Raw genomic sequence first — 23,612 nt, 5'->3', positions numbered from 1 at the left:
TACAAAGTTTTTAAAAACTTTCACCTGCTGTGACAGACACTCTGCCTCTCATATTAATCTGCATATTGCATTTAGTTATGACCATGCAACTAATGAACGGTTGTAAGTTAAGTAAAAAATTTTGGTTTACTTGAGGTATAGTTACAATGCAAAGATGTTCCCCTTTAAAAGTTAGGTGAAAGCTTCTGCTTACATGCTGATGTCCAAATAGAAAGAGCTTATTAAGGGCATTGTGGGGCACTTTTAAATTGCCATGTGCAAAGAGGTCACTTCTAGTATGTGACTAAGACAAAAGTCTTGGGTGGAGTTACTGTTGGTGAACTTTGATATCTTACATTGACTACTGAGGTGCAGTCAGTTTGTAGTGAAGTGAATAGTTTGCTTGAGGTCCTCTGAAATAAGAGAATTCTGTGCAAATTCTTGAGCATATTACCAGTAGTTGCTCAAGTTCCATCAGAGAAGGCAGGCAAACAAGTCTGATAGTCATTCACTGTTTATAGCTAGACTTTGGTTTTTTGGGTTTGCTTAGCTCCTGTAAATGTGCGGAACTATTACTGGGTTTTTTTTCCCGTTCACTACTGATTTCTCTTAATTGTGCAGGACCTTAAAGTTACAAACTTTGTCTGGCTTTAAATTAAAGGTAGTTCACACTTTGATATATGGTTGCCAGTTTCTCAGTTGGTTCACAGCTTTAAAATAGACATAGCTGTGTTTAATTTCAAATTCATGTGAAGCTAAACTACCTATCAGTTAAAACCAAGTTACCCTACCACCTTCGTATGCACAGCTGTTTTTCATATAACCTTCACTGTATTTTTGTGAACCACTCTTTCTTCCTTTTTGTTGCACAGCCATGTGAATTCATGAACTTCTGGGCAAGTCTTCATTTTCCTGAGTTTTGGTGTCTAAAACTAGCGTTTAAAGTAGTGACCATTTTCAGTACAAAGCAGGTATTCCATGGCTTCTAGAATTCATGAGCCTGGCTTCCTGCAGGTTTGTCCTGTAGCTGATGTAAGCTTTATTCTGAGTGTCCCCTCTGTGGAGAAAAAATTCAGATCTTTCCAGTGTTAACTCCAGTGAGGGCAGGTGTTAGAGTCTCCTGAAAACAAGATGCTGCTAAGGAGAGCAACCTGGCATGGGGTGGGATCACCTGAGAATTTGGCCCCCGACAACTCCTCACACTGACCAGAGAGTCTAAAAGCTGTTCGGAGGGGATGTGCATGTACATGCTTGAGATGTTCTCATTAAGAACCCTTCTTGGAAAATGGAGCTGCCATACAGGGATACAGCTTTTATGTTGGCCAGGAGTATGTATGTAGTAATAGTCATCTTAAAAGAATCCTTATTCTTCATAATATTTTATACCTTAATAATGGGAGTTCTGTGCAGATTCATAGGGTTGGTAACCTCCCTCCCTGGAGGCACTTGCAGCTTAAAAAGAAGCAGTGATATTTTAAAAGCTATATATATGTAAATCGGGCAGAGCACAGGGTGATGGATAGATGTATTCTTTGTTTAGTCTCTCTGATTCCACTTCAGTGTCCCCAGCCTTCATGTGCGCTTTTCTCTAATTGTAAATGTTTTTCTCTAAAGTTTTCACCGTTGTAATGGAATTACATAGTCTTTTTATGATAAAGTTCATCCCGTGCTTAAATAGTTAACTTTCTGGTATCTGGTTAGTGACTGTTGAATAGAAGGGAGGATTAGTTCACTTGTTAGTTCACTTTAGTCCCATAGTTTTTGAAGCAGAAGTTATAAACCTTGCCTTGTACTAGAAGGAAGAAGAATGCTTATGTTGTGTTCTCCCTCTTTAGTGTTCAGATAATTGTCAGTAATACTTAGAGTTCTCCTTGAACCATTTGAAACCTTTTCAGTACAATTGTAGAAGCCTAACTAAATGAAGGCTTGATGTTAACCAGTCTTCCTACCCAACATCAGGTATTCTGCATTTGTAAGCAAGTTGAGGCAGGGTAATCTAGGCAAAATCATTATGGTTACACACGGGAGGCTGGAAGGTCTGTGATGAGTTACGGTTTGATAACAACACTGAAATAATCTGTGCAGTGCAGGGTTCTCCTATGCTTCTGCAGTACTGGAAGTAAAATTTCAATTGCTTTTTACAATGTGAAAACTGAAATTGTGAAATGAAGGAAGACTTTACAGTGTTGCAAAAGATGGTAATTAAAGACTTTAGAATTGCTTTTTAATTTATGTACAAAGAAAACATTTACCATGATGCCCAATGCTGTGTCAGCTGGAGGGGAGGGTGTAAGGCAACAGATTCCTTGCTTCAGCTTTTTTCCATCTGCAAAACTGGTGGCAATATTTCTGTCAAATTGTGTGTTCACATTTCCTTGATTTTATATACAAACAAATTATGTAAGAGGGGCTCTTTGTAGCAGTATATTAAATCTTAATGCTGTTTTGGGAACCAAGAATGACAATGGTTCTGTACAACCTACTGCCTATGCAACTCTGAATTGCAGAATACCTTCAGAAAACTGTTCAGGATCAGGGTATTAATGGGGATTTTTCTGACTGGAACATGAGATACTTAAAACTGCTAATGCTGTTAACTGGTTCCCGTCCATGTAAGATGTGGCAGACAAGTAGTACTCTAGTACTGGCCTGTGTAGAAGAGCTGTGCTGGTTTTGGTTAAGCCAAATAATCCTCTGATACTCCATTTTTCTATTTCCTTAGTCCTAGCTAATGAAATACGCCATCAAGAGTAGGCACTGCTAAAAAAGGAAAATAAGAAAGCATGATTAGATTAAGAAAAAAAAAATCGCCAAAAAAACCCCACAGACTTGGGTGACATGAGCACTACTTGTTTTTTTAAAGGTTTATTGCCTGATTGTTGTGTTATTTTTCTTTTAACCAATCTGCATGATTAAGCCTTCTAACTACTTTTTATCAAATGCAAAAGCTGTTTCTCTCCCTACGAATGGATTTCTTAATGCTCTTTTTATATTGTTCCCTAACTTTCTATCTAGTCAATGGAGAAGAAAATCCTATTGATTGGTGCAATTTAAATGTGATTGTTAGTTCTGAAAGAAACTCTTTTAACTGAAAACGTTCTCCTCTGTTTTCTGGATACCTACTGTCTATTTAACAGAGATGGCTGCCAAGCTTTGACTTCTTTTGGCAACTGCAAATCTGATTAGCATTTCTGTACCAAACAGAACCTTTCTTCTTTAAATTTTCAGAAGGAATGTAGGAATTCTCTTCTTATTTGAGATAATTTTGTCTGCCTCAGCAACGACTGCGATCTTTTTGCTCGTAGTTGAGGGTTGCTGTACTAACACCTGACCGATAAATGCTTATAGTTGGAATTGTCTTACTAGCTCGTTGACTTAAATGCCACTCTTATGCTTCTTTTTTTTTTGTGTGTGATGAAGCTTAAACTATGAAAAGCTAAAAAATTAGATTGAACCAGTGGTTTGTTTCTGCCTAGCATATCCAGTCTTTTTTTTTTTTTTTTATGTAGGAGAAAATGCTTTTGTTTTAGTTTGGTGTGAAAGCAAATGCTGTTTGTTAAGAGGACATATAGCTCAAATAAGCTTGAGGAGACCTATGAAGATACTATTTTTAACACAGATTGGATGGTCTTTCTATTCAGCAGCTGTATGGAAAAATATGCAAGCAAGATAATGACTATGGCTTTATTATATGTCAAATCACTTACACAGATGAGTTACATGGGCAGCAGGTATTTATATGGTCACCTTATCACACACAGGGGAATAATGCACTTCTTTTTTTTCCACTTGAGTATATCATCAGATGAACTTCAGGCTGCCAAAAAGGATTGCTCTCATGTTTTTATTAACAACAAAAAAATTGTTCTTGTGGAATAAGTTGACATTCTTTCAGTCTGTTTGCCAACACATTGATTATTTTTTTATCCTTAAGGGAATGGGAGGACTCGGTGAAAGTCGAATCTTAGTTTTGTATTCTTTTGGTGGTATCATGGTTTTGTTGCTGTGATCTTACGATCTGTAAAATACAGTTACATGTCAACCACTGTGTCAACTCACATTCAAGTCATAAGAGAGAAATCTTTAGTAAAGCTGAAGCTCGTGCTGCACTTCAGAAATACATGTGGCCTCTTCACATTTCTGTGAGTAGCCGTTCTGACAAACCTAACATGATCTGGTCCACTTCTCAGTATTGGACTACTTGTATTTATAAGGAAAAATTGGCCGTTGACATGCAAGATGTGAATGTGATATGCCTGATGCTGCTACTTTTTTTAGCTTTGTCTCCTGGAAGGTATGAAGTCTAAGACTAAGTATATTCAGCTGTTCTAACAGCAGGAAATGCCATCTGAGAGTGGTTTTGTTCACTAGAGCTACTGTAATATTTGTGATATTCAGCATTTCGGTTATATAACTTTCAGCATTTTGCTGTGAAGTCTACATAAAAATGAACTTCCTCAAAATTAGAGTGCATACTAAACAAATATTGTAGTATTGGATTTCTATTTGTGTATTGAATTATGGTTTCCCACAGCATATTTTCTTCAGCAAAGTATGAACTGTTGTAGTATGGCACATTTATGCACAGCTCTGAAATTACTTCTGGTGGTGCCAACTCGGAATGGATTCAGTTTCATATCATTTGGGAACATCTACCTAAGTCTTTTTCCAGTGGAAATATATTGGGGGAAAACAATTTTTTGATACCCTACTAGATCTTGGATTGTATTCAGTTGTGTTTGTCTTGACTGGTATGAATGTGTAAAGCTGCTAGTAATTACAAAGTAGCACAGCCATCTTACAGGCTTGCTCTGGGCAGATTTGGTACCAGATTGCCACTTTTTCTTCAAAAACATCTGCTTCTGATAGGCACTTGAGGAATCTCATGGCTCCACCCCTTGCCTAACTGTTTTTTAATGTAGATACTTTGTTTTATCACATCAGTGTTGGATGTAAACGGAATTCTTGTAAGCAGTTGAAGGTCTGGAGCTTTCTACATTAAGCCAGTGAGAGAAAATATATTGGACACTTCAGACCATTGTAGGACTTGGCTCAAAACTGAGTTACAGATGGCTATGTAAAGTAGGTTTAGATACTCTTTTACATAGTTCTTCCTCATTTCAGCAAATGTTATATTGTCATGATCCTGTTGACATAGTAGGCCAAGCTTTGAGGAAGCCAAATACTCCTTGGCTTGTATGAAGTGCACAAAGTGATTGTGGGATCTGGTTACTTTCTGTGCAGAGGTCCTAGGTTTGATCTTCACTCCTTTTTTTTCTAGTTATGTTGTGTAAATCATCTCAGAAAAATACTGTCACTATCAGAATATCTTAGTGCATGGAAAGGCAGTCTTTAAAATATACTGTAATCTCTTTTTGCAAAGTACTATCCTAAAAAATGAGAGGTCTCAAGAATGAAGTCTTTACCTCTGTATTCCAGTTCTGTTGAAGAGTGGGTTGCTGTGTGAAGTATCAGTACAATTTAACAAGACCTGCTTTCCTTTTTGTTTTTGAAGGACTTGGTAAATATTGAAATGTTTTTGACTGCTAAAGAAGTGGAAGAGTCATTGGAACGACAAGAGACTATGACTTGCTTGGCTTGGTGTCATGATAACAAATCCAGGCTCAGGAAAATGAAGGTATAAAGATGTAACATGTTCATGTTTTGCTTAAATTGCTTCCTCAGTGTTTTCTAAACTACTTGGATATTTGATGTGGTTAATTTGGTTTAAATTACAGTTCTTGAATGAGGACTTGTAAGGACAGTAAGTACAAAACTCTTCTTTTAAGAAGGCATAGGTAGTTGGAACTGAACTAGCTCATGCAAATGGCAAACCTGAAACTGGGTGATAGGTCATCTTATGGATGCAAGTGTTGTCTCAACAAATTGTACTCAAATATAATAATAATATTCAGTAGCTTGGAGTGTGATTTACAAATGTCTAAATGCAAAACTATGTAGCGTCTTGGTATATGTGAACTTATATCTGTAACTCTCTGCATCCTGAGAATCTAACTCAGTTTTATAGGAAGGTATCTTGAGAGATTAATTGGTATACCTATGTCCTCACATTTAACACTGAGAGGAATTTCAGAAATTTTTGTCGTGGTATTTTTTAAGTGTTGTATATAAGAAAATAAAACATGAGTCAAGAACTAACTTTCTGTGAGAAACTACTGTTGAAATGTTTTTTTTTAAAGTAAAAGCAGAGTCTAATCAAGTAAGAAACACAGTAAGTCTTTCTCTAGCCATTGAGTACCATGACCTGAACATGCTGTATACTTGTTCCTATGCAGTTAGCTGGTTTAAACTTCCTTGTCTCTTAAATTCTGCATTTCAAAACGCGCTGTAATCTTTTATAGGGCTTGCAGAAATCTGTTTTTAACTGATATTAACCAAAATCCCTGCCTCCCTCAAAGATGTTTGTGTCTTATTTTTTTTAAGCTAAGCGCTTTCTTTAACCAAAAATGTTTGAGTGCACTTAATGATAAGCAAAGAGTGACGTTCTCTGTCACTCAGGGCCGCCAAAATGAGAATGAACCGAAGATGGGACGCATAACTAAATCGGCCAGTGATTACTCTAAAGAAAATGATGATCTTGTTATGGAAACCATTAAAGGAAAACCAGAATTGGTATGTAAACACTATTGCATAATTATACTGCTAAAAAATCCCCCTTGTGTAATCTTAACATGTTAAGTAATATAAGAAATAAAATATGAACGTCTTTTCATCACCAACTTTCAACAAAGAATAAATAAGGAAAATCTTCCCCATCCCTCTTTTTGGAAAACAACAATGAAAATCTTATTTCTGCAAGCCCTAATTTCTTTTTTTAAAAAAAAAAAACAACAAAACCAAAACAAAACACCCAAACAGAAAATAAAGCTAAGGCTTTGAGAGATCAGAGTTGGAAGAAGAGAAATCACTATGCTTCTTTTTGAAACAAATAAACATCTCTTCTGTTTCTGTTTGTGTAGCTACTCATCGGTGCTAGTGTTCTAAAATCCCAGCCACCACCCTAATGCAAGCCTAATGTAAAAATTAAACTGTATGGTGGCCTGGGAAAGCACACAGTCCTGTAGTCTTCACAGATGTGAGCTCCTGTAAATAGCTGCTGCAGAGTTGCTTGAAGCTTACATTGTTCAAATGTGTGGATCATCTGATTGTCTAGGACTCTTCTAGTTACGCTTGTCTGCAGAACTCATGCAGCCATGGGCTTGCATCTTACTTGAAGATTCATTAAAAACAAATCACAAACTCCAAAGATTGTTTTGGGATGTGGGTTTTTCACCAGTGAAACATTTATATGAAATACTAAGCCCTAGGGTTTAGTATCTTTAACGATTAAAAAGCTTGATCAATTTTTTAGGAGGAACAAACTTAGCTGAAATTCTAAAGGGGGGGAGGGGTGGGTGGTGTCTGTAGATTTGAATAACAGGGTGTTTTAAAATAAGCCTATTTGAACAATTCAGAAAAAGCAGAGAAGAAATTTTTATTTTTTGCTACAGTTGTTGCAATGTGTGCATTAGTCACCTCAGGCAGTTAACTGATAGAAATATGGAGTTGTTCAAATTCCTATTGAAGTCACTGAGGAATTTTGATATTACTGTGCAGATGGACAATAAACAAAAGGCAACTATTCATTAGAAGCATGGGGGAAGGAAAAAAAAATTTGCCAAATGGAGCAGGGTAACTGAAGGAATCCAGTTCTTACCAAGATTCAGATGGCTTTGGATTTTTATTGTTTCTTTAAGGTAATAAAAGAGTTGACTGTGTCCCTATAAAGAAGCATAGTGACTCATTCTTTTATGGGGGGAGAATCTTTTTCCTTTTAATTCCACATATTCAAAGTTTTTTTATAGATTTTGTGAACTGGTGATGGAATTTGATTTAAAGGGACACTGTCAACTTCATTAGGCTTCAAATTTTACCTTTTTCCAAAAACAGGTAAATGCCACTTGGTTTTCTTGTTTGAGACTTGTTTCCAGCATGGCTTTTAGATGTTTGACAAGAAGAGCGGGATAGAAGTTTGAAGAAAGGGAGGGAGGGGAGGGGTTTGCAGCAACTTAAACTCTGTGCTGGTTTTTGTTAATAATGGGGACTTTCAAAATCATGTTCAAAGATCTCTTTCTTCCTTGCAGTCTTCTGGGTAGACCTCTCTTGTCTAAGTTACCACATAGTCCCAAACTTCTGTTGAATTTACAACTTTAAATTGTAAGAAAGTAAAAAGAAACCTGTTGCTCTCACTTGCATCTCAGGTAACAATGCTTTCAGTCAGGGAAAAGTTCATCCCCGCTAAATACTGACATTTTGCAGAAGGCAAGAGGAGGTGGTTTTTGTTTGCTTTTAGGGAATTCTGTGCTGATGTCTTGTCCGTAGAGTCAGCATTTCAACTTTTTTTGCATGAATGCCTAAAAGCAAGCAAACAAGGTTGCATGTTATTAACACTTTTTTGTTGTGCACATGTGTACTTAACATACTGTGCAGTGCAGTTTTGGCACCATCTAAGACCCTGTCTTGTCTTTAATCTCAGAGCTGTCTGGAGTTCAGCCTAAGGATTCAGGAGTTCATTGAACTCATTCGACAGAACAAGAGACTGGATGCTGTGAGGTATGAAATTAGAGTGCTTACCAAACAATTTTCATAACATGATATTATGCTTCATTAGAAACATGTGACTATTATTGCAACACCCAGAAGTCCCACTACTGTAAAGGCTCTTACTAGTGTTGTGATCAGTGTTTGGATTTAAGCTGGGGTTTAATCTTTTTTAAAAGACAAGGTATCATTCCATGGATGTATCTTTGAATCTCTTCAAAAACCTAATGTTGTCGCTGAAACTCCACACCTTACTCTTCAAATTTAAGGTTTAGAAAATTAATGTGTTTCATAAAACAATTGTTTTTTTCTCGTGGCATACAATGTTATGAGCTTATTTACCCTTAACTAATTTTCAAGAGGTACAGCTAGCTTCTCATAGGAACTCATTGCAGTTTTAATCACAAAAAATACTAAAAGGTTAATGCTTCAATTTTGACTGAATTCTCTTCTGCTTTACTGCCTTTGTTAAGCTTCTTGTTCTACAAGTTATGCTTTAGGCTAGGTTCACCCTTTGTTTCGAATGCATAGTTTGGAATTCTGTATTGTTGCATATATGAGATGAACAAGCTTATTATGTTACCCCACACTCCCTTCCCCTGCCCCAAAATGAGGAAGCCAACTTAATATCCATTTTCACATCTTTCCAACTAGTTCACTGGGGCCTGCTTTGAGAAGAAAGTAAAACTGCCCACAGTGATGTGAATCAGTAACAGAATTGGTCAGCCCTAATGACTACCTGACTTCAGCTACAAGACAGTCTTTCTGGCAGTACTTATGGTATTGGCACATGAAGCAATTTATGCATTTGAGTGAGTGGTCCTGATTTAAGGTGTTGGAATAATGTTCCAGAATAACATAGGAAACTAATTCTGCTGAAATGAGTGGAATTTTGATACTGGGACTATAAAACGTGTTGATAAGCAGTGATCTTGCCAGCCCTGCAAAGTGTCGTGCAGGTGGCAGCGCTACTGGAGCTTACACATGGACAAGGGGGAGAGGAACTCAGGGCAGGTGCTGTTTTATAAGTATTTAAACCTAGGGAGAGATGACAAGTTTTATGGCCAGACTTGGAGCTTTGCCTCATACATTCATTCTGGTGATAACGCTGTTGCCATTTAAGTTCTGACAAGTTTTATGTTAAGGAAGTTGCAAGTCTACCTACCTTTAAAACCATACTAGGTATTGCAGAAATTGAATCCAGTGGGAGGCTTTTATTTGTGGCAGAGCTGCTTTTTGGTCAGAGGAGCACAGAACTATAGAAAACATACTAAGTATTATAACATAAGCACAGACTGAAAACATTTGAGTGCGTTCCCAAGTTTTAGATATAGAAATTCTTCTGTAGGGCAAACCATGTAACCTTTCTTGAATAGAACAGGTGAGACTTAGTTTAAAAACAAGAACAAGAAGAAAGTAGTATAAGTATGTGGAGAGGCCAGTCTAATACTAACAGCACCCTCAAAATTACTTACCTGAAGTTTTAGGGTTATTTCCAGCTGTTCTTTCTAATTTCATTCAAATGTGTTGCTTGCTTTGAGCTAGCTCATATCATTCCTATTTTGCCCTACTTATACCTGAATCATCTTTGTTTTGGTCCCAGCCAAATGTTCAGCCTGAAACTGCAGCTAATTTTAATGCTAATAATTAAAGAAAACAAAACACCTACATACTAGCATTTAGATATGTGCACTTACCCTTTGATAGAGTTCTCAAATCCGAAGGAATTGTCAGGTACTTACGAAAAGGATGAAAGACACTAAACTACATTATCTGTTATCTGAAGTCCATGGTACTCTTTATATCCAGCGAATACTGTGCCTTTGTGCCTTTAGCTTTATCCTCCATTGAGTTTGCTGCTTTGCCAAATGTGCAGTCATGCATCTTAGCAATGAGTAGTCCATGCCCTAAAAACTATTTTCTTTGAGCTGCAGCTTCCTTATGCGGCTTGGAAACCAGAGGGCAGGCATAGAGCTGAAATAAGGAGGTAGGCTGAGAACTGGGACAAAGCAGATAAAGTCATTCTGTATTTTATTGTTGTCACTGGGTATTTGTTTCCCTCTGATCCTTTTTCTACATCAGAACTGGTAAAAGTTGCAAGTTGTCAACCCTCAAGAAGACCCAGCACTCTTGATGTGGAATAACTCATACTGTCATAGCCTCTGAGGTTTAAAACTTGCAGCTTCTGTCTGCATTGCAAATAGGCATCCATATTGACTTTTGTTAGGGGTGAAGCATGCATATTCCATACAGCTATTAAAATTCAGAGTTGACGTATATTTTATACGCAATTATAATTTGCCTGTCATAACAATGCTGCTTTAACATCATAACTTCTTGTAAAATGAAAAGGAGCTACAGAAGTCCTCCTATATCTTAATTCTCTCCTCTTTAACAGGGTGAGTTTTGATAATTCTGTGCATCCAGAGTTCAGCATATCAATGCTTTCCTTAAATAACGTGGTTTAAATGTTAGTTTTTACCATTTCGTTCCACTTTGCTTCAAAATAAATATGTAATGAATAAGGGAATATATTTTTGGGAAGGTGTAGCATAATTTTCACTGCTTCTAGCAAACCGTTGCAACTGGTGTTTTTATTAGCTTGCTTCTGTTAAGTGCCTGCAGCAGGATTCTTTCAGCATTGTGTCCGTGGTGCAATAAATAGGTCAGGCATCCATTAGAAAGCAGAGAAAGAGGCTGTTTACCAAATAGTTTCCTGTACAAGTGGAACTCAGAGAACTGACATTTTGTTGAAACGCAGCTGGTGTTTAAATAAGTTTGAAAGCTTTGCTTACTGCCTGCTGAGAACCTCTGAAGTGACATACTGCTTTTAGGTTAAAATTTATGTGAGCTTTAAAATTATACATCTCACTTAATAAGTGAATTTCTGTAGCTTTTTAGAATGAGTACAAATGAACCGTTCTCTAAGGCAGCTTATCAGAGTAGTCTTGAAAGTGCAAGTTTCGGGAATGTATGAAAACTGTTTCTTGAATATGAAGAGTAAATATCTTAAGCTTAAGTACATCGCAGTGTTTTGCCTAGTATCATTAGCCTTTACCACAGTCTTTTCAGGTTTGTTTTTTTTTAAAGCTCATACCTATTACAGTAACAATGAATGACTGATGATGCTAATTTCACACTTTTGGGGCTCTCATTATTTTCATTCTGGGAAATCTGACAGCATTCTGACAGTGACACAAGACACTTTACTCTTGTGAGGTGCCAGAGATAAATAGAGTTCTTGGCTAAAACCTTAACTAAACACCCTGTGCAATTCTTATGCTTGGGATATAATGGACAAAATGAGTAAATAAAAATAACTGATGTGCAAAGTTAGGAGAAAGCGGGCACAGTATTCATTTTAGTAAACTTCTCTCCTACAAGGGTGAATAAACACAGTTCTGTGGTGTTTTTTTTATTGTGGGGTGGGGGTGGGGTGGAACAGGTACATAAAAAAAAAGAACTTTTGAGCACTGAATATAAATTTTGCTGGTAGTCATAATGGTCTCCAAGATAAAGGCATTCAGGCGTTGGTCAGACTGAGCAGAAATAAGTCCTTGCGTGATAACACCTTATGGCTGTGTTCAGTTATTGCTACTTCCTGATAAATGTTTAGTCTTGTATTCAGGCACATGTAGATAAGCACATACATAGTATACAGTTTATATACATTAACAACTTAATGTACCCTTAGCAGACAGTAAACTGTAAATCTTCAAGTCTTCTTAAATATCCTTCCATTCGTGGATTTGTCAAGTGCAGTATGTCTGCTGTACCTGCATGGGCTAGAGGAACAGCTACTTCAAGCAAAAGACTTTGTCCCCACAGAGTTTACAGAATCATTCTGGCATTTGAAAAACAAAATTTTCTACTTATTACTTTGATTTGTCACAAGAACTTAGTGGTTTCAGTGATGGTCCAATGGTCATAATTGTAAAAAATTTTAGCCCCCTTCTCTAGTTATATTGACAAGTGTGTGCTAATGGTGGTAAAAACATTGTAAATAAGCATTGTAAGGTTCATAGATAGCTCCAAGACCATAACATTGGCACAAAGAGGTGGAAGTAGCTGAATGAAAAGGGAGGGGGTGAATAATGGCGTGAGGGCAAATAAGGTGTTATTTAAATGTTGTGCATTTATGAGTACTCACATAGTACTGTTTCTTGCTTCCCAATCTAAACAAGACTTCAGAGTGCTATGAATTACTGAATATGCTTCTCTTTTAAAGGGTATCTTGCTTCATTTTAATTTGTTTGCTCTGAGGATGATGTTTAGACATTAATTAGCCTGGCAGGCTTTGTGCAAAAACTTCATTGATTTCTTAAGGGGCACAGGTGGAAGGGATGCCAGGAGATGGAAGACAAACAGAAGATCACTTTAGAAAACCTAATTCCTTCTGGCTGCACCCAAACCAAGAAAACCTAATTCCTTCTGGCTGCACCCAAACCAGCCATCACATCCCAGCATGTTCAGTACTTTGCAAATGATAAAGTGTTGGATTGCTGAGCACTTCTTTGAATGGCTAGCACACACACAGGGACTATATATTACATATACACAGAACAAAGCGTTAACTCTGTTTTTTCTTGAACGCATACAGTAAGTGTGGCCAGTATTTACCCTGAGCTGCAACAGGCCTTGCTGTAAGCAAGGGGGATGTATTGTTGAAATGCTGTTTGTAAAAGCAAACTGTCAGGGCATGATGGGAATAGGACCACGGTGCTAGTGAGGCTGGCAGAAATCTGAAGTACCAGTTCTGTTTTAACATCACAGGACACAAGTGGACAATGATAGTTCTTAAGAGGAATTTTGTTTTCCTCTTCTTCCTACATGCGTACATAGTAATTTAGCTTAACTGGTAGGTCTGAATTTTTTTGCTTTGACTAAGTTTTCTTTTAAATAGCTATCACTTTTGACTGCACCTCTGCAGTAGTACTTCAGTTTTCTTTCAGTATGTCCAAGCTGCCTAGTCTCTTTTCTCAGGCCATGGGGTTTGTACTTCTGCTTTCAGAACAGTAATTACCTGGGGAATAATATTTACATTTCTGAATTGCTCACCCGAAATAGGAAGTTGGGTGGAAACAGTCTGTCCCACATAACTTCCATTGCTTCCTGGTTTGGGTGGGAGAGGAAGTAGGAGTACTGAAGCACTGCTAAAGAGACTGTTCTCATGGTATTGATGACCTAAGTGTAATTACTAGGACACAGAATTGGGGGTGGGGGGGGGTAAAACACCCTATCTAGATTTTTTTTTTTCTCTGGATTCAACCCATGAAATGGGCAATTGGAAAATACTGTGTATTCCTGAAAGTAACTTCTAACTGTAAATAGATTTTCAACAAGAGTTTTTAAAATTTAAAAAGAGCAAACACCAAGTCATCTCTGAAATACTCTGGTATCTTCCCCATAATACAAACTGTGGAGAAAATACAGCATAGGGAAGACTTTTCTACACTGAAGCAATGCCAGAAATTCAATATGGTGCTGATTCCGTACTCAGTCTACTATGCAACATCTGTGCACCACAAAATGGGAGCTTTTAGCAGAAATGCTGAACTAATCATCCAGCTTAGGCTGGAGGGTTTTCCAGCACACTTAAGCTCCACTTGAAAATTGATGGTCTTAGGAAGGCTGTATAGGGGAGGCTTTCATACAATGATGTGAAGCAATTGAATATCATTATAATCTGATCATAATTCTTTGATTTCTTAGTACTAATTTCCTGAAAAATAATGAAGTTTGTGGTTTTGTTTTTAATAAACTTCTGTTAATTCTGTCACTTCTTTGAAATATCCAAGTTTTCAGCCTGTGTGTATCTCTTAAAATCAGTATATGTTGAAGTACAAAAACTTGTACTGAAATTCTACTTAATTTTATTTCCCTAGCAAAAAACCCCTGCTCTTAAGGTGTTTTCTACTTAATTACCCTGCAATTTCTTGTAGTCTGCACAGACAGTGATACTGCCTTCTAGCCTATACAAAAAAAGTAATTCTCTCAAATATCAGTATAAACAAGGTAGATATTTGAACACCTTGGTTTGGAATAGCTGATTACCAGACTGCGTTTATCTCACTTGTGAGCGTATGCCAAAAGAGTAAGTGCGATACATTGAATGTGCATAAGCAGAGACGTTTCTTCTAATAATCATGGATCTGTCATTCTAGATGTAGGTGAGGTAAGAATTCATGCTTCTGTAGGAAGTTCTGGGGTCTAAGAAATTTAAGTGTAAACCTGCTAGTTCTTAAGGTTGTTCTTACATTCACATTTGCAGGGTGTATTTTTTTAAGCCCTTTAAATGTGTTACCTTTTGGAGTTAATGTTTTGAGAACAGGATATAGAGGGGTTTTTCAGAAAGCTTACATAATTATGTAAATTTACTTGATTTAGAAACAAGGCTATCTAATAAAGGTATGAATTCTATATTTCAGACATGCAAGAAAGCATTTCAGTCAGGCTGAGGGAAGCCAGCTGGATGAGGTTCGACAAGTGATGGGAATGTTGGCCTTTCCTTCAGATACTCATATCTCCCCCTATAAGGTAATGTTCTGCTTGAAATTCAGTGGTACAGTAGAACAATAAAATAACATGTTGAAGTTCTTTTTCCTTGCAGGAAAATGCACTGATAATCTGAATATGAAATGTTTTTCTGATCTTACTTTATAACATCCTCCTTTATAATAGTCCTTAATTTTAATAACCAGTCCTTGCCTCCACGTCAATCCAGGTAGTATTTGTATTGTTGTAGTTAGATCTTAATTATAACAGATCCACACTGAGCTAGGCTTACTGAAGATCTGTGGGACTAGAAGCCTGATAAGCAAATGCACAGCAAGAGGCAGAAGGTGGGGAGGTACAAAGGAAAATCTGAGATAGTTTTGTTCGGCATACTGGCTAAGTTGTGGCCTTAATACACTAACAGCATTTGTTAATTCTGCTTCTCAAATTGCTGTTTGTGTGGTGCTTGGGGTGAAGAAAGGGAAGATTATTTGAATGATCCGAAAGCAGTGTTTTTGATGCTTAAAAATGTTTGTTTATTTGGAGTATACACATTAATGTAGATATTAGTGGTAATACCTACATCTAAACTTGAATCAAGCAAAATTCATTAGTTTTTCTACAGATTGAGTGCGTTCTGTGGTCACGTTCTAATCGCTTTTTTTTTTTAAACTTGGCATTGGAGGCCAAAGGTAGACAAGAGCTGCGCTGGCAAAGCAAGACAAGAATCCTGTGAAATGCCAAGCCAGTATGTGGCAATGCCAGTATAAACATGTGTTTTTAAAACAATGAGTGATGAAATCAATGGTTTAACAAAACAAACACACAAAAACCACCAAACCAACAATCCACAGAATTAACATGGATTTCTTTGGTAATCCTAGGGTCCTAGAAGGATCCTGGTATTTTTGAGTCCACATTTGATGGGAGTTAAGCGTAAACGATAGATGCGTTAGAAGACTATAGGTGTAAGACAGAACTTATCATCGTTCCAGTAGTTAAAAAGAAATAGGTAGGAAATAAAAATCCTGTGTTTTGTTCTAAGGGCCAGTTTGGACAGAATGTTTCAATGAGGGAGAGCAAGGGGAAAGGCTAGTGGTGTTTCATATACAAACCGACAGTTGAAACAATTTCCCTACTACATCTTATGGATCTTACTTAAAACATTCTATTTTATGGAAGTTACGGTTTTGGTCCTCTAATGATTACCTAGATCAACAGAATTATAGAGTGCACACTTGTTTGGCAGTACCTTTAATATGTTAACTAGGAGTTCTGTGCATAAATGACTTCTTAAAATTGCTTTAAGTAAAATTACTTTTAGATCTGTGAGAGTTTGTCAGATCATAATACCACTAATCAATTGATTTTCATTAATCCAAGGGAAGAAGCATCCTCTATAACCAATGAAGACAACTTTCTCCAGCTTGTTGTCCTATCTTTTGGGACTTTAAGGGAAACATATTTAATGTTCTGGCAAAATCATCTTGTTTTGTATATCCTTTGAACAAGCTTGTGTAGCTGTGGCTGGAATTATTCCAACTGGACACTTAGTAGCCTCTACTTTTTTGTCCCACCGCCTAGGCCCTTAATCATAGACTTTTCTTAATGATTAGTAATAGTTTGTTTTTATTATGGATCTGTTGTAGGCTGTGTCACATCTTCTCAAGGATTGCCTTAAGGTCAGAACAAAAGCTTCATCCTGGAACACTGGGAACATTCTGACCTTAGATGGGTCAGGTGATAGAGCAAACATATATGCAGTTGGGTGGCAGAAACAGTGCTTTTTGCATTAGTTAAGGCAAGATAAGTGTGTGTATTTATTTTTGTCCCCATCTGTATAGGTTCTCTGCCTCAGTTCTGCTTGTTGATTTGGAGCATTTTGAACTCAGACAAAGACTACTTATGTCCAGGATTCCTTCCTTTTCTGTGGATTTGCCTCTGAATCTTTTTACCTCTTCATGTGAATTCTTCTCTTTGCTGTTGTTTTCAGCTGCAGACTCACAGATGATCCAACTGTTTCTGCTGCCCAACTCCTCTCTCCCATCTTAATATTCCTGATGGATTTCAAGAGATTCCAAAAGCCATCACCTACACTTGTGTCCTCTTTTAGCTTTTGTGTAATTCTGCTTTCTAATTGCTTGTCTGAAGAACACCAGGGCTGCATTGTGAGCTGCATTTCTTCCGTCCCTCACCCAAAGATGTTCCTGGTTTAATGGGAGCTATTAAGTCTGTGTTCATGGAGACACGCAACTTCATAATCTCAGCTAAGATTTAGTACTTATACATAAACCACTTCACCATTGAAGCTGGCAGTTTCTGCTAGAGAGAAGGGATGGAGAAATAATTCTTCTCTCAGACAACTGCTGTCAAAATCCAGTTTAGCCCTTCATTGAGTGTTGGACTTCTACAAGATATTTCTCAAGTTTACCTGAAACACAGTTCTGTTAACATGTAATTTCAGGTTAACGGTGACAAACCTATTCATAAAACAGTAAAAATTACTTACTATCATCATCCAGATAAAAGTTCTCAGGCCAGTGTGATCATTCTGCCATGGGGGAGTTCCACAATACAGGCTACAAGAAAAGGTGGTGGTGGAGTCCCTCCTTCTCCAGTTCTTGATTTGGATGAGCAGGGAACTGAGGAGAAGACAAGTGGGCCAAGGTGGTACAGAGCAAAGCATAAACCCTGGTGTCTATGTCATGGTAAAATCACTGCTGAGCAATTTTGATATAATGTGTTTTGAATTCAATGCTGTTACTCAGTGTATTGTCTGTCACTGATTTTCTTTAAAAGCCTGTTTTATACACTAAACAATATACTAAAGCCACAAAATGGTTTGGGGTTGGAAGGGATGTTTAAAGACCATCTAGTTCCAACCCCCTGCCATGGGCAGGGACACTTTCCACTAGACGAGGTTGCTCCAAGCCCCACCCAGCCTGGCCTTGAACACTGCCAGGGATGAGGCATCCACAGCTGCTCTGGGCAGCCTGGGCCAGTGTCTTGCCACCTTCAACAGTGAAGAATTTCTTGCTATTATCTAATCTAAACCTACCTTCTTTCAGTTCAAAGCCATTCCCCCTTGTCATGTCTTTACATGCCCCTGTAAAAACTCCCTCTCCAGCTTTCCTTAGGCCCCCTTTAGGTATGGGAAAGCTGCTGCAAGGTCTCCCTGGATTATTTCTCTTAGTTGCCTCAAAGTGTAGCTTGCACAGTTGGTAGTATGAACTTATTTCTAAGATATGTAAACATTGCCATGTCTCTTGACCAAAATGCAGGTCATGGATGCAAAGGAGAAGGGGTGCTAGCAGAAGAGAGGATTATATCTTTGCCTGTATAGATAACAAATATATTTTCAAAGGGTCTTCACTTCTTACATGACTCTTTCTCAGCATTACTTTTAGGGTTCATATGCATTCTTGACCTGTGGGTTTAGTTCTATGGAAAAAAAAAATGTTTACATACTGTTCTCTGTATTTTTAGGTAATGCACAGCAGTACAATATATATTAAAGAATTTTGTCCTTAAATGCATAGCTTACCTAAGCTTTCTCGACCCTGGGGTTGTGCCAGCTCTTCAAATTAAAACCTTTTTACAAAACTCTGTAAACATTATATATTATGAAGAGGTATCAGTAGAATTAGCCTGACTTGTAAAAAGGTTTGGGGGGGGGGGGGGGGGGGGGAAGAAAAAAAAAAAAAAAAAAAAAAAAAACCGCAACATTTCTGGCTTACTGATGTTAATGGCTCAGACTATAGAGCAAACACTCAACAATACTAATGTTGCTTCACAAGTATTCTAGAAAAACTAAATGCAAGGAATAGCCCTACCAGGATTTATGTACCTTAATTAGAACATTTGGTAGATGACAGAAGGAAGTTGAATATTGTTATGCCAGCTATTTTAAGTAATACTTGATTTAAGTCATATTTCTAGTAAAGTAGTGTTAAAAGATACTTTCTAAACAAGTACATTCACGCTATGCATTAGCATGTATACTTGTATTTTGTGCTGGATTCAGTCTAGTGAGTTTGCACAATGTACCACTCCCAGGCTTCCCCCCCCTGCCCGGCACAATTAGATTGAAAACAACTTATAGTTGTGTTGGTTTTCTAACAGGATCTCTTGGACCCTGCTCGATGGAGAATGCTGATCCAGCAGTTTAGATATGATAACTACAGACTACATCAGCTGGGAAACAATTCTGTTTTTACTATAACACTCCAGGCAGGCCTTTCAGCTATAAAAACACCGTATCCTTTAATGCAGATACTACTGTCGAATGCAAAACGACATTGTGGGTTTTTTATTCTGTGGATGCTTTTCAGAGAGCTCAAAGAGGATATGAGACACTTGCATACTTTTGCTCATGAGTTGTTTAAATGGAGTATGAATTGCTGTCCGTTACATGAAGGGGGGACTATAATAAATGGCATGATGTTAGAAAAATATTAAGGTGAGATCTACAGTGTGTTTGCATACTAAGCTATCTTTCCATGTGTCTTCAGTTAGTGAATATATCTGCAAAAATCGGTGAACTGGGTCAGAATTACCATTTTTTAAGCACTTGGACACAAATGTACCTTCTCTGTTTTTATGTGAATATTCAAATATATCCTGCATGTTTTGAAACTTAATTGGATTAGCTACACACTATGGTGATTAGAGGAGGACTGGTGCTACTAAAGGTTTCTACATCAGAAACTTTACCTGGAGAGGGTGCCAGATTCTTGTGGCTCACTCTTGTTCCTTGAAACAAGCTCTTGATTCTTAGATGTGCACTTTAAACTTGAATTAAATGGTCTTGTATGTTCTGTAACCTAGCACTACCTTTTTTCCAATATATGTCATTAACTAATTGTTGTTGCGCTCTGCGGTGGCTGTTCCTTAACTTGCTGTTAAACAGACAGTGTTATAAAGAGGATGGGAGCTCAAAAAACCCAGACTGCCCTGTGTGTAGCAAATCCCTGAACAAGCTGGCTCAGCCTCTGCCTATGGCACATTGTGCCAACTCCCGACTAGTCTGCAAGATTTCGGGGGATGTAATGAACGAAAATAATCCTCCTATGATGTTACCAAATGGATATGTCTATGGATACAATGTGAGTGTTGAAATAAATGACTTGCTGAACTTAAAATAGCAGTGGTTGTAATAAATTTATCAAAAAAGAGCTTATAAATTCAATCAGAAAGAAGTATCCTCTGTATTATCAGAAGATAAACAATTTCTTGTAATTGCTGAAGGACTGTATATTTATGTGATTAATTGGTCTTTAAAGGAGCTACTACCTGATTTAGTAGGTGAATTTATAATGTGAAATCAAATTACGTAGGAACTGTTTCCTTCTGGAGAACAATAATGTAGAATAAGTAACTTGTGGGCAAAGATATTTTGATTTCAGATTATAATTTTCTTAAGTCTAATTACTAAATAGTTAAATAATACTTTTGAGTTATTATTGTGAATATTATCTTTTGATTTCACTCTTTTTCAGTCTCTGCTTTCTATTCGTCAAGATGACAAAGTAATTTGCCCAAGAACCAAAGAAGTCTTCAACTTCTCACAAGCTGAGAAAGTCTACATCATGTAGGTTCATAAAACACATGATGAAGTGCCGCTGGAATTTTGACACAGTGTATATTGGCATACCCTGTAAAGGGGGGGGCCTTAATGTGTGGCAAAGAAGCAAAACCTGCCACCCTGGGGATCAGACCTGTCGGTGGCATTATTGTTTCTTGCGACCAAAGATCAATGAGCAACAATAAACACTCTTTAAAAAAAAGAGAGGAATTTATGACTTAAGTTTGTACTTGAATAAAAACAAAAATAAAATTTTGATTGTTAAGGTTTTGTAATGTAAGGTCAAAAATTGGACTCTTCTCAAAAGTACTTTCATCTTCTAAAGGATAACTTTCTTCAAAGATGGACACTTGCACTGGGGGAAAAGTTACAACAGATTTGAAATTAAATCCATTTTTCTTCCCTCTTTTTCAAATTGTCCAAGACCCTTTTGTTATCAAAGATTTCAGTACTACCAATATGTTCTCCTTTAAGCTCCTCTTTGCCTTCTTTATGATCCTCTCGTGAAGTAATCCTGAACATGAATTCTGTAACTTATTTCCATGGGAAGATATTGATGTCTTTGACACGAGCCTGGCTTCTCTGGAGGATCAACTAGGGACTGGTTTGAAGGAGTATGAAGTCTTTTTCCAAACCCAAATATTTTAAGGAGGTTGCATAAGTGTCAAGAGGAACCGAGAACATTTCAGGCAAAATCCAATGCTTGTTTAAATGTTCTTTTTCCAGTCTACCATAGTGTTAAAGTCCTTCTAAAGTTATTAGTTATGTGCATAGGGTTCAATATGAAATCATTAGTGCTACTGCCTTATTTCTTGCTTTGAGAATGTACTCACATGAAAATGAGCTGGTATTCTTAAGTGTTGGGCGAAGTTTCTGAAGATGCCTTGCAGGATGATTACATAATTTTAGGGTCTAAATAGTATTCATTACTGAAACTAATAGTCAATTTTAACAACTACAGAACACATCCTTATGACTTTTCAAAAGAATTAAACCATTGTAGTTTAAACAAAACCATATGTAGAGGTTTGTATTTAGCGCTTATTTTTGCATGTTGATGTTGATTAGCTAATAAAAGATTGTAAATGTAAAACATGTTAATAAAAATTGTTTTCCATTTCTTGATTATAAAAATCAGAAAGCTGCTTTGTATTTAAGTGCTAAAAAAATTAACTTTTATCAGGGTGTCTTTTAAAAGGAGTACAGCTTCCCCGTGTTGTGTTTCACTGTTCTGCAAGATTTAAAAAAAAAAAAAGTCACCAAACAATGAAAAAAAACACCACCACAGCACAACCATAAATATTGTTAAGGCTCCCACATCAGAGCATCTCAGTCAAATAACTGGTTTTGGTTTAAACTTTCCATATGTGAACAGTACAGTCCATTCTACAATCCTGAAGCTTTTTTTCAGTTGCTTCCTAGCAGACTGCCTAATATCCTAGGGTGTTTCTTCTAGTACTGTTTTGTGGGAGATGTTAAGTGTGAGGTTTTGATGTATGACTGAGTGCTTTAAAGAATGCTAACAACTTCTGTTCATGCTCAATACTTAAAATCACAGTTCTATAAACTGATTGTATTGGCCATTCTGAAACCGTAAATACAGTGGCATTTCCAGGGAGGTGTGTCTGAAAAGGTTCCCTTTTCAGTATGCATATGTTGTTGGTGCTTCAGAACCGGTATATGTGGAACACTGAGCAGTGCCAGCTTGGCAGAGACCGGTGTTCCTGCCCTTACTGCTGGAAGAGTCTGTTTCCCTCCACATTTTTTTGAAGTAGCAGGCTTAGCAATTCCTTCGAACAAAAGCAATAAGCCAAGAGCAGGTGGAGGCAGATAACGAGAGAACTTGCAGCAGTAGCTGCTGTAATTGGCTATCAGTTAAGCAGTAACTGATCTTTTCTTTCTCATGGGGCAAGAGTTGAAGCATCATCAGCTCACAAGGAGAGAGGATGTTGCTGCTGGGGAGCAGCATTGCTGAAGCCCAAGTGGAACAACATCAGTTTTTCTTCACTGCATCATAGCGGAAGTGCAAGGATAACTTTGAGGATGGCAACCTCACTTTTTCCTACTTCACAGAATGCATAAAAGGCTAAAGCAGGGAGGAAGGGGTAGATTTCTTATCTGGCCCTGAGGAAATGTGTGGTAACTGCACAAGAATTGTAGGGCATGGAAATTGTTGCTTTTTGCTTCTGTAAGTACTAGTTAGCGCTGTGCTTTCCTCAGATTTCAGCCCTTTTTGCTTTCTGTAGTCTAAGCAGAGTGGTGGAGAAATTCACGCTCCCCAAAAAACTAGTTTGGGAAGGGAGGGGAGGAGAGCAGCTGTGCTACAACCAAAGGGCATCTGTTTATGGAAGGGGTAATTTTAGAGGGCTGCGTGCCAACATGAGGTCTGAGCCTCTGATGGTGTATTATAAAGGAAGATGTTCCAGAAGGAGGGTAGGGGAGCTTCAGCTGTTCATTAACTGTGATGGCTCACTCCCGAAATCTGCAATCCCAACAACCTATTCTGACTCTGGTGGGACCTGGTTGATACAGGCAGTTGCAGCCTCCTGGCTGACCCCAGTCGACTGCGTCCAGTACATGCACCCATAGCCTGGCTTTTGCTCGCAGGCTCGCCCTGGCATGGCGTTAGAAGCCTTCCAGCTTCACAAGGGTCAGAAACGATGGCAGGGATGGATTGTTTTGGTGCAGCTTGGAGTTCTGGTTTGCATTCCCCGACTACTTTCTTTAGCTTTGAGCTCAGAATCCCACAGAGGCATCACGTCGTAGTTCGTTATCATGGGTGGTTCAGACATCAAGCCAGGAGCGGTATGTGGCTCGTAGTAAGCTTCCTGCCCGTAAACGCTGTTTTAGTAACTGTTCTCTCACTGCATTGATTCCTGCCTGTGGGGGTGCTGAGAAGAGGACTTCACAAGTATGGTGGAGGTGGGGCAGGTTATGGAGGCTTTCCTCAGCA

The 23,612-nt window shown here is 37.8% G+C and overlaps 1 protein-coding gene across 5 annotated transcripts in view; it reads left to right on the top strand.

Moving 5' to 3' along the window:
- MAEA (macrophage erythroblast attacher, E3 ubiquitin ligase) overlaps window positions 1–21,754 on the top strand; it is a 54,276-nt gene extending 32,522 nt beyond the window's left edge. For 3 of the 5 annotated variants that reach the window (XM_056340587.1, XM_056340578.1, XM_056340597.1), the window contains 7 exons: window positions 5,495–5,617; window positions 6,424–6,612; window positions 8,516–8,592; window positions 15,009–15,117; window positions 19,198–19,331; window positions 19,985–20,180; window positions 20,574–21,754. In XM_056340587.1, the coding sequence (XP_056196562.1) occupies window positions 5,495–5,617; window positions 6,424–6,612; window positions 8,516–8,592; window positions 15,009–15,117; window positions 19,198–19,331; window positions 19,985–20,180; window positions 20,574–20,669 (924 nt within the window). In that variant the 3' untranslated portion in view covers window positions 20,670–21,754. The remainder of the gene's footprint in view (window positions 1–5,494; window positions 5,618–6,423; window positions 6,613–8,515; window positions 8,593–15,008; window positions 15,118–19,197; window positions 19,332–19,984; window positions 20,181–20,573) is intronic. The other 2 variants (XM_056340606.1, XM_056340615.1) reach the window with 2 other exon arrangements.
- The last annotated feature ends 1,858 nt before the right edge of the window (window positions 21,755–23,612 follow it).

The sequence above is a fragment of the Falco biarmicus genome, chromosome 1 (genome assembly GCF_023638135.1).
Source record: "Falco biarmicus isolate bFalBia1 chromosome 1, bFalBia1.pri, whole genome shotgun sequence".
Taxonomy (NCBI): domain Eukaryota; kingdom Metazoa; phylum Chordata; class Aves; order Falconiformes; family Falconidae; genus Falco; species Falco biarmicus.
The sequence above is the reverse complement of the archived record's forward strand: the minus strand, read 5'-3'. Positions and strand labels throughout refer to the sequence as shown.